This window comes from Taudactylus pleione, unplaced genomic scaffold, assembly GCF_031769625.1.
Source record: "Taudactylus pleione unplaced genomic scaffold, aTauple2 ptg000749l, whole genome shotgun sequence".
Classification (NCBI taxonomy): Eukaryota; Metazoa; Chordata; class Amphibia; order Anura; family Myobatrachidae; genus Taudactylus; species Taudactylus pleione.
This window is the reverse complement of record NW_028285151.1, coordinates 570,281-582,395: the sequence shown is the minus strand read 5'-3', so window position 1 is coordinate 582,395 and position 12,115 is coordinate 570,281. Positions and strand designations below refer to the sequence as shown.

At 44.3% G+C, this 12,115-nt stretch overlaps 1 protein-coding gene across 1 annotated transcript in view; it reads left to right on the top strand.

The window, feature by feature from the left end:
- The first annotated feature begins 1,379 nt into the window (after positions 1–1,379).
- SDSL (serine dehydratase like) overlaps positions 1,380–12,115 on the top strand; it is a 34,026-nt gene continuing 23,290 nt past the window's right edge. The window contains exon 1 of the mRNA XM_088457236.1: positions 1,380–1,640. Within this exon, the coding sequence (XP_088313362.1) occupies positions 1,572–1,640 (69 nt within the window). The 5' untranslated portion in view covers positions 1,380–1,571. The remainder of the gene's footprint in view (positions 1,641–12,115) is intronic.

Below are 12,115 nucleotides of genomic sequence, written 5' to 3'. Positions count from 1 at the left end.
ATAATTTGCTCAAAACTTTTTAGAAGGTTGAATAAAGATTTTGCACATTTAAGACTTAGGTCCTGATTCAGACTCACTTTTTTTTGGTGTCCAGCCTCCTGGCCGCTCGCTAAGCTGTGGGTGACCACCCACAGCTTTTGCGAGCGGCCAGGTGATGGTCGCAATGGTCGCGACCATTGCGAACATTGGGCTTGCGACGAGACCCTTGTGGTAGGGTCTCATCTGCCGCAAACCTCAGTGAGCTTCCGGCTCTAATAGAGCCGGAAGCTCACTACTGACATCACTCATGATGTCAGTAGGGCCTCCCTCAAATGACAGGCGTTCCTTCAGGAACGGCTCCATTTGACCAGCCACCCCCCTCCCCGCCTACAAAACGGGATGAGCTGTCGATCAACATCGACAGCCGCCTCGTTTGTAGAAAGCCCCGGAGCGAGTGAATTTCTCACTCGCACCGGGAGGTGATTGACGCGCTTGCGAGCACATAGCGCTTGCGAGCGGGTCTAAATCAGGCCCTTAGTTCCCCCTACAATCGCTCTCCATTCCTTATTTTGCACCAACACTATGCAGTCTTAGGAATGATGCCTTCGTTTGAGCTCAAGGTGATCTCTAAAGGTGCGTACACACACAATGATGTAAGTAATGAACGAGTTTCGTTGAACGAAAATCGTTTTACAAAGTAGTTGGATTTACTTTACTTAATAAACAATTTTCTGTGTATTGAAGGAAAAGTGTTGCAACTTCAGTTGGCCAGTCTGACTGAACTACAAACTACAATCGACAAATGTGAATGCGCATGAACGATAATCGTTTATCGTTTTACACTGAGCGATTTTTTGAACGATTGAACGATAACGACGACAGGTAACTTCACAGTTTCTGGTCATGCTACTGTGTTGCTGTGTAGATTCTAATAAAGCTGCTTTTGAAATGCCTGTTTCTGGAGTCCTGTCTGGACCCCTGACCTCCAATCTCATCTTTACCTTATGGCCAATATAGTTCCTATAATAAAATATGCTTCATAGTACACTATTGTTTTTGATGGAACTATTTGTATAGTGTAAAACTGTAAATAGTTTCTATTTTAATCCTCTGCTGCTGCTCATTTCATCTGGAATGCCAGATAGCCTGAGGGCCATACACAAGCAAGTGACCCGGTTTTTCTACCAGCATGGTCACACCCACCGGCCGCAGTGTCTCGCAGGTGGGGAAAGGTTGGAGAGCACTGTATCAAGTGAATAGATGCCAGGTGGGTGTGAGTCTGGGGGGAACCCAGCAGCTAAGGGAGCGCTGGGCACACCCCCTAGAGTAACAACCCACCCCCCAAGCACCTTCAGTCAAATTCTCTATTGTTTAACACACACATTTCAAAATACTGTCATACACGGAACTTGAACCTATCACCTTTCACATAGCAGTAAGACACATGGAGGTATCTGCCTGTGAATTCAGCTGTGGGAGCAAGGCACATACACGGTCCTCCGCACCACTGATATTTGCTGCATATACTCTACAAGTAGCAATCTTCCTATACCTTCAATCAGTGATCTACACTGCCAGCTCCAGGTTTGTGCATGGCTGTTCTGAGGGACAAATCCTGCTGCAGGTGCAGATTCTCCAGTGCTCTGCTACATTTACAGCTGGTGAGTTATACTGCATAATTATTGTGTTTCATTAGTGCAGCCATTGGATTCATACTGTATTTGGCATTGACAACTGGATAACAGTAGACAGGGCCGAAACTAGGATATCTGTCACCCGCTGCAACGCAGCAATTTTGCGCCCCCTCCCTTCCTGTATCTGGAGTTTGTCCTTGCTCCTCCATAAGGCAGTGCACTACTCAGACGTCCCTGGTATAGTGACTTACATTATTCCACACACCATAATGCCCATTACACATTATGCCACACACTGTAATGCCTATTACCAAAGTGCCACTTAAATATTTGCCCGACACCATTTTATACCCCACAGTAAGACTTCTAATTACTTTAAAATTACCTGCTCGTTGTCAAGAGTTTTATGCTCATTACCATTTCCATGCTCGTTGCCAGGGATTACATGCTCGTTGTCATGGGGTTTCATGCTTGTTGCCAGGGGGTTTATGCTTGTTGCCAGGGGTTACATGCTCGTTGCCAGGGGTTACATGCTCGTTGCCATGGGGTTACATGCTCGTTGCCAGGGGGTTTATGCTCGTTGCCAGAGGTTACATGCTCGTTGCCATGGGATTTATGCTCGTTGCCAGGGGTTACATGCTCGTTGAGATGGGGTATCATGCACGTTGCCAGGAGGGTTTATGCTCATTGCCAGGGGGTTTATGCTCGTTCCCAGGGGTTTTCACGGGAGAAGATGCAGCTTTCAGCATCTTCTCCCGGCAATGCCAGCGGTCCCGGTGCCGGGAACGCTGTGTGCATTGTGCTGGCCTAACAGATACTAGAGGTCCAGTAGGATCTCTAGCATCTGTCTCCTCCTAGGTGGCGGCCATTTTTGGATGGCCGTTTTCAGCATTCATGCGGACGGCTAGTCCGCATGGAATCTGCTGAAAATGGCCATCCAAAAATGGCCACCGCCAAGGAGGAGACAGACACTAGAGGGCCAGTAAGGACCTCTAGCATTTGTCTCCTCTTTGGTGGCGGACATTTTTGGATGGCCGTTTTCTGAATCTGCAGCCCCCCAAGCCACCTCGAGTCAGCTTTTTTCACCCCCTGCAATCCGGCACCCGGTGCACGTGCACCTCTAGCCCCCCCCCCTAGTTGCGGCCCTGCAGTAGAACAATGGGATCAGTACTCCTTCCCCATGAGGAAACGCTCCTTTTTCAGGCATATGTCTTATGTACCCTATTTTTAAAAAAAATGGGGGTGAGGGTGCGCCAATGATCTAGTCTAGTCTAGTTACTTCTCTGCCAGGCATAACCCTTTTAGCGGTTTCAGTGAAGCCTTCCAGGCACTACCGGGTCCCCATGTCATGCACATGCGCAGACGGACCGTCGTGAATGCACATAACACCGGAGCCCCATCGCTGGCAGAGTTAGGCTGCCAGCAGAACAGTGGAGGACCTCGCAGAGGATGAGGACTTCGCTGGACTACGCATGACCCCACCGGTGGTGTAAGTATTGGTAAACGTTTCATTTGTATCACAGTGATACTAAACGAAAAATTGCGCTGGTGTTTACTATCATTGATAAATGGGGACCATCATTTGAATACAGCCCTCACACATAGACAAACACATATTAATACATCATCCCCAGCACAGACAGTATTAACCCCTCCAAATAAATATCAAATACACCCCATCTCATTGCATAAGTATACCATCCCCCTAGATAACATTTTTACCCCTCCACTACTTACCTGTCCAGGAGGAGGAACTTTCTGGCCGCTGCGGAGCTCCGGGGTACAGGAAATTAATTTAGAGACAGGACAGACTGGGAAGGGGGCGAATCTTTGGGGCAAGGGGGCGTGGTCTTGGCAAGGAACATGACGGAGTACATTAGAAGTCAGACATGGTATATGAGTAAGCGGGGTCTCGTGTGCCAAGAAGCCAAGAAGGAGTAGTTAAGAATAGTCACACAGGGTAGATGAGGGGGCAGGGACTCAGTGTAAGAGGCGGGTTCTTGGCTAAGGACAGGAGTTGAGCAGGTGTAGTAGAATGGAAGCAGCTAGATCCCCTTCCGTAGATTGACCCTGATGTCATCAGCCAGTGTCCGTCATTCCCTACCATCCAAGTGGGCATAGAGGGGGAGCCTGAAGCGTGGCGAGTGACCAACTTTCTTTTCTGGTGGACTGTGTGGGCAGGTAACTGGACTTCCGCCCTCAGTTCATGTCACTTTCAGATGCAGTATCTAAAGGGGAAATATACCTTTCCATAGAGAATAGTCAGATTAGTGACAGTCAGGAGGGGGAGGAGAATCGCGGTGAGGGGACAGAGCCAGACAGTCACTGGAGATTCATGCAAAAGAATAGAATACAGTCAGAGGATAGGAGAGGGTGGAGACCTCAGGCTCTCAGGCAGGTGGGAGGGTTCCCTGGGGCATCGCACTGAGCAGGAACTGGCAGAGGTACAGACTAGAGGGTGGACTCAGGACAGGAAGTAACCACTGGTGCATGAGTGCAGTCACCTGGCCGTCAGTCATGCTCCTCAAACTACATTGTACTGGTCCTGGGGGGCATCTGGCACCCTGCCCCCTTGTCCAGACCCGATCAGCAGGGGGTGGGACTGTGTGAAGATCCACTCAGGCTCAGGAGCGCTTCCTTGTAGCAGGCTGCCGATGCCTGTCATACAGTTTGACAGGCAAAGCGGCAGCCCCTGACTCAGCAGCAGCTGCAGGGAGATCGCATCTCCAGCCTGGCGCCTCCGTGCAGTGCAGGATCTGCTGAGCGGGTTGCGCCAGCCCTGAAGCTGACCAACTATGTCATGGTCTTCCCATTCTGGTCAGTCCCTACACTGACTTTTAAAATATATGAGCTTTTGGCTCTAGGTATCACATAGATTTTAAATACACATTATGCCTTTCCAATGGGTTTAAGTGCTGGCTCACTGGCTTAAAGAGGCAGAACCATACTAACTAGTGACACCTGGGGGATAAGCTGACAAAATTTGACTTACATATAGGAATATGGAACTCCCTCTCTCTCTCTATACAGTATATATATATATATATATATATATATATATATATATACGGTCAGGTCCATAAATATTTGGACATTGACAGATTTTTCAGATTTTGGCCTCTATTCACCACCACAATGGCTTTGAAATGAAACAAACAAGATGTGATTTAACTGCAGACTTTCAGATTTAATTTGAGGGTAATTACATCCAAATCAGGTGAACGGTGTAGGAATTACAACGGTTTCTATATGTACCTCCCACTTATTAAGGGGCCAAAAGTAATGGGACAAACTAAACAATGCTAAATCTAACTTTCACTTTTTAATACTTTGTTGTAAATTCTTTGCAGGCAATTACAGCCTGAAGTCTGGAATGCATAGACATCACCAGACGCTGGGTTTCACCCTGGTGATGCTCTGCCAGGCCTCTACTGCAAATGTCTTCAGTTCCTGCTTGTTCTTGGGGCATTTTCCCTTCAGTTTTGTCTTCATCAAGTGAAATGCATGCTCAATCGGATTCAGGTCAGGGGATTGACATGGCCATTGCATAACATTCCACTTTTTAGCCTTAAAAAACTCTTTGGTTGCTTTTTCAGTATGCTTCGGGTCATTGTCCATCTGCACTGTGAAGCACTGTCCAATGAGTTCAGAAGCATTTGACTGAATATGAGCCTATAATATTGCCCGAAACACTTCAGAATTCATTCTGCTGCTTTTGTCAGCAGTCACATCATCAATAAATACAAGGGAACCAGTTCCACTGGCAGCCATACATGCCCACGCCATGACACTACCATCACCATGCTTCACTGATGAGGTGGTATGTTTTGGATCATGAGCAGTTCCTTTCCTTCTCTTCTCTTCCCATCACACTGGTACAAGTTGATCTTTGTCTCATCTGTCAATAGGATGTTGTTCCAGAACTGTAATGGCTTTTTTAGATGTTGTTTGGCAAACTCTAATCTGGTCTTCCTGTTTTTGAGGCTCACCAATGGTTTGCATCTTGTGGTGAACCCTCTATATTCACTCTTGTAAAGTCTTTTCTTGATTGTTGACTTTGACACATATACATCTACCTCCTGGAGAGTGTTCTTGATTTGGCCAACTGTTGTGAAGAGGTTTTTCTTCACCAGGGAAATAATTCTTTTGTCATCCACCACTGTTGTTTTCCGTGGTCTTCCGGGTCTTTTGGTGTTGCTGAGCTCTCCGGTGCGTTCTTTCTTTTTAAGAATGTTCCAAACAGTTGATTTGGCCACACCTAATGTTTTTGCTATCTCTCTGATGTGTTTGTTTTGATTTTTCAGCCTAATGATGGCTTGCTTCACTGATAGTGACAGCTCTTTGGATCTCATATTGAGAGTCGACAGCAACTGATTCCAATGCAAATGTCACACCTAGAATCAACTCCAGACCTTTTACCTGCTTAATTGATAATGAAATAACGAGGGAATAGCCCACACTTGTCCATGAAATAGCTTTTGAGTTGATAGTCCCATTACTTTTGGCCCCTTAAAAAGTGGGAGGCACATATTGAAACTGTTGTAATTCCTATACCGTTCACCTGATTTGGATGTAATTACCCTCATATTAAATATGAAAGTCTGCAGTTAAAGCACATCTTGTTTGTTTCATTTCAAAACCGTTGTGGTGGTGAATAGAGGCCAAAATCTAAAAATTCTGTCAATGTCCCAATATTTATGGACCTGACTGTATATATACACAGTGCATCCGGAAAGTATTCACCGCGCTACACTTTTTCCACATCTTGTTATGTTAAAGCCTTATTCCAAAATAGAATAAATTCATTTTTGTCCTCAAAATTCTACACTCAATACCCCATAATGACAACGTCTAAAAAAGTTTTTTTGAGATTTTTGCATATTTAATAAAAAAGAAAAACTAAGAAATCACATGTACATAAGTATTCACAGCCTTTGCTCAATACTTTGTTGATGCACATTTGGCAGTACTTACAGACACAATATGATGCCACAAGCTTGGCACACCTATCTTTGGCAGTTTCGCCCATTCCTCTTTGCAGCACCTCTCAAGCTCCATCAGGTTGGATGGGAAGCATCGGTGCACAGCCATTTTCAGATCTCTCCAGAGATGTTTATCGGATTCAAGTCTGAGCTCTGGCTGGGCCACTCAAGGACATTCACAGAGTTGTCCTGAAGTCACTTCTTTGATATATTGACTGTGTGCTTAGGGTCGTTGTCTTGCTGAAAGATGAACCGTCGCCCCAGCCTGAGGTCAAGAGCACTCTGGAGCAGGTTTTCATCCAGGATGTCTCTGTACATTGCTGCATTCATCTTTCCCTCTAGTCTCCCAGTTCCTGCCACTGAAAAAAATCCCCACAGCATGATGCTGCCACCACCATGTTTCACTGTAGGGATGGTATTGGCCTGGTGATGAGTGGTGCCTGGTTTCCTCCGAACATAACGAATGGCATTCACACCAAAGAGTTCAATCTTTGTCTCATCAGACCAGAGAATTTTGTTTCTCATGGTCTGAGAGTCCTTCAGATGCATTTTGGCAAACTCCAGGTGGGCTGCCATGTGCTTTTTACTAAGGAGTGGCTTCCGCCACTCTATGATACAGGCCTGATTGGTGGATTTCTGCAGAGATGGTTGTCCTTCAGGAAGGTTTTCCTCTCTCCACAGAGGAATGCTGTAGCTCTGACAGAGTGACCATTGGGTTCTCCCTGACTAGGGCCCTTCTCCCCCAATCGCTCAGTTTAGATGGCTGGTTGTTCCGAACTTCTTCCATTTATGGAAGATGGAGGCCACTGTGCTCATTGGGACCTTCAAAGCAGCAGATATTTTTCTGTACCCTTCCCCAGATTTGTGCCTTGAGACAATCCTATCTTGGAGGTCTACAGACAATTCCTTGGACTTCATGCTTGGTTTGTGCTCTGACATGCACTGTCAAGTTCTCAATAGGAGGTTTGGGGAGTTTCCTGGCCATGGACCCAAAATGTTGATCTTTTGTTCCCCGAGCCACTTAGTTATCACTTGTGCCTTATGGCAAGGTGCTCCATCATGCTGGAAAAGGCATTGTTCGTCACCAAACTGGATGATTGGGAGAAGTTGCTCTTGGAGGATGTTTTGGTACCATTCTTTATTCATGGCTGTGTTCTTATGCAAAATTGAGTGAGCCCACTCCCTTGGCTGAGAAGCAACCCCACACATGAATGGTCTCTGGATGTTTTACTGTTGGTATGACACAGGACTGATGGTAGTTTATATAGAAAGATGTATGCCTTTCAAAATCATGTCCGGTCAACTGAATTTACTACAGGTGGACTCCAATTAAGCTGTAGAAACATCTCAGGTATGATCATTGGAAACAGGATGCACCTGAGCTCAATTTTGAGCTTCATGGCAAAGGCTATGAATACTTATGTACATGTGATTTCTTCGTTATTTTTTTAAATTAATTTTGCAAAAATCTCAAAAAACTTTTTACACGTTGTCATTATGGTGTATTGTGGCCCTGATTCAGAGCTGGATGCTCTGAACGAGAGCTTGCTCTGAATCAGGGCGTTTTTTTTTATTTTTGTGCGGCCTCCTGGCACTGGCCCACCATTGACCCAGTTGCGAGCGCACAGTGCTTGCGACCGGGTCTGAATCAGGCCCAGTGTTTAGAATTTTGAGGACAAAAATGTATTTACTCCATTTTGGAATAAGGCTGTGACATAACAAAATGTGGAAAAAGTGAAGCGTTGTGAATACTTTCCGGATGCACTGTGTGTGTATATATATATATATATATATATATATATATATATATATACAAGAACAGTTCATCTCTGCACTCACATCCTCATCAAGTGAAAATAGTATATGGGGGGGTGCTCCTCCTCAGGTCAAAAGTCCAGTTCAATAATATATACATATACCACACACAAAAAAGAACGTGGAATGAGGGCACTCACCAAAAAATAGAAGATCAGCTTATTTTTAATCAGAGCATCAAATTAGTAGTTCATAGGTGCTACAAAATACCGACGTTTCGGTCCAGACAAGGGCCATTCTCAAGGTGCAGCAATCCAAAAATCACCAATACATCCTGGGTCTACTGAAGTCACAGACTAACTAAGCACATCGGATAGTACATAGTGCAGTCTCCCAGGGCCCTGTTATATAGCCAACACACTCATACCTTGTAGGCAATCAGTAATCAAGCAAATAAGTAACCAGCCACTTACCAGCATGTTAATTATCAAAACAACAGCCAAGACCATGAAGTACGGAGGGCGTAAGGAACCAATCAGGTTATCCACCGTCCATCCCGCACAGTGTCAACCCTCCGGCGCAACACACTGACGCACCATCGCTGGCGCGCTCAGCGTGACACGCTCCAAACATCCAGCAGTGACGCGCGCTACACCATGTGGTTCGCACACGGCTGCGCGCACACGCCGGACGCATAACCAAGGCAACAGGGCTTCAAGGTGATAGGCTGGTAAGTGCTAGGGCTGATGAATCATAAATAAACACAAAATATAGCGCATATAAGGTGCGTGTTGTACAAACAGGGACCCTGAGATATACTGCATGGAAGAATAATGTACATTAGTGTATAAACAATATGTAGTGACCAAAGTCACTAGGCAGCCAATCATAAAAATAACGCTACGCAAGAATAGCAGCAGAAATATAAACATATCACAATGGAAAATATAATAAAAAAAGAAGAAAGAGAAAACTAAACGATAAATGTGTACGATAATGCAGAATAAACAAACCAATATGCAGAATATGGGAAACATCAGAGAAAACAATGTTAAGGTAAAACCACAGACAGATGGTTGATCTCATTTAAACCCCTTGGTGCCACAGTATCGAGCTTACTAATCCAAAAACTTTCCCTTTGGTGAAGCCGTTTAATACGGTCACCACCCCTAACCAATGGTGGAACCCAATCAATGAGGCGACACCGTAACATCGATATCTGGTGATCAAAAAGAAGAAAATGTCGGGCTACAGGTTTATCAGTGCTGCGTGTTTGTAATGCAGCACTGATAGAAGATCGATGATTGGCCATTCGTTCCCTGAATGGTCTAGTGGTCAGGCCTACATAATAGAGACTACAGGGGCATGTTACAACATAAATAACAAACTCCATTTGGCAATGTAACCTATAGCTGATCCTAAGTTGTTTCCCGGTGTGCGGATGTGGGAAAGTAGGACCCACAAGTAAACTCCTGCAGGTGATACAACTCCCACAGCTCACACACCCAGGTTTTTGTTTCAACAGCCAATCCGTCCCCCGAGATTTCATAGGGGATAGCATTGGTCTCATAAGTAACTGGTTCAAATTGGCATTCCTCCTATAGGCAAGCATTGGAGGAGGTACATTCTTCATCTTAAGGTCGGGATCTGATGTTAATAACGGCCATCGATGATGTAATGCTTTACGAACGATTTGTGATCTGCTACTAAATTTGGTAGAAAAAATAAACCTTTCATTATGTCCAGTATCAACAGGGTTAGTTAACTGTCTGGATGAATGCATTTCTCTTGCTTTTAGAAGATTATGCTGAATGAGATGTTCATCGTAGCCCCTTGCATGAAACCGGTCACTCATTTCAGATAGCTGACTATCGAGAACTTCAGCATCGATAGTATTACGTAGTACACATAAAAACTGAGCCCTAGGTAGGCTATTAATAACCGTGGGAGGGTGAAAACTGCGAGCATGCAAGAGGGTATTGCGATCAGTTGGTTTTCTGTATAGCATATACTCAAGAGATTCTCCTTTCTTGATAACTGTGACATCAAGAAAATTAATCCTTCCTGTATCGATGGTGCTGGTGAATTTAACTGGTTGTGGTAGATCATTAAGCCATTGTATCATCCCATTAAAGGATTCTATGCTCCCCTTCCAGAGAATAAAGATGTCATCAATAAAACGTTTGAAAAAAATTATGTTAGATCCAAATTTCGGTAAAATAAATTCAGTCTCAAATGCAGCCATGAACAAATTGGCGTACACGGGTGCCAAATTAGACCCCATCGATGTTCCTGATCGCTGAAGATAATAGTCGCCATCGTACATAAAAAAATTATATTCCAACACGAACTGGGTTAGTTGAAGAATAAATTCTGTAGGTATTGTAGCATGTGGGTTTATGGTGAGTGCCTCACGTAGTATTTCTAGACCACTAGTGTGCGGTATAATGGTATATAATGACATTACATCCAGGGTAGCAAGCAGAGTGTCTTCACTTAGTGGATCCAGTTGTTGTAAAAGGGTCAAAAAATGCTGTGTATCTCTAATGAAGCTGGAAATCTGGAGTACTAATGGCTGTAGAATTTTGTCAATGAAGATCGCAATAGGCTGTAGTAATGAGCCTTTGGCGGAGATAATTGGTCTGCCTGGTGGTCTAGTTAGGGTCTTATGAATCTTTGGTAAAAGATATATAATTGGACAAATGGGGAAGTCCACCGTAAGGTACTGAAATGTTTTATCACTAAGCCAACCATTAGTGAGACCCAATCTAAGCGTTTGATCAATCATACGTTTAAACTCAAGAGTGGGATTAGACATAAATTTTTCATAAGTTGTGACGTCACTTAATTGCCTCAGCATCTCTTTATTATAATCGATCCAGTCCATGACGACCACAGCCCCACCCTTATCGGCTTACGGATGACAATCTCTTGGTTATCACATAATTTCTTGAGTGCGGCCCTCTCTAGTTTAGACAAATTATCAAATTTCTTCCTAGTGGAGCATGAGGACACATCACAGGAGGTCATTCTAAGGAAAGTCTTTATACTGGGATTCGTGGAGATAGGATCAAATGTAGAGGTTTTCTTCAACTCATCTGATCTAACGGTTGAGGACGAATCGAGATAATGTTCACGCAATCTTAATTTTCATCCAAATTTATACATATCAATATTCCAATCTTGTGCATTAAAGTTGGAAAAAGGAACAAATGACAAGCCCTTGGACAACAGTGAAGTCTCAGCTTGATCTAGTTGATAAGTAGATAAATTAAACACCGCATATATATTTTGCGCCTCCTTGCTCTTCTTCCCCCCGCCCCCTCGCCTCGTGTGCGTCCTATGTTTCCTATGGGAGCATAGAATCCTTTAATGGGATGATACAATGGCTTAATGATCTACCACAACCAGTTAAATTCACCAGCACCATCGATACAGGACGGATTAATTTTCTTGATGTCACAGTTATCAAGAAAGGAGAATCTCTTGAGTATATGCTATACAGAAAACCAACTGATCGCAATACCCTCTTGCATGCTCGCAGTTTTCACCCTCCCATGGTTATTAATAGCCTACCTAGGGCTCAGTTTTTACGTGTACTACGTAATACTATCGATGCTGAAGTTCTCGATAGTCAGCTATCTGAAATGACTGACCGGTTTCGTGCAAGGGGCTACGATGAACATCTCATTCAGCATAATCTTCTAAAATCAAGAGAAATGCATTCATCCAGACAGTTAACTAACCCTGTTGATACTGGACATA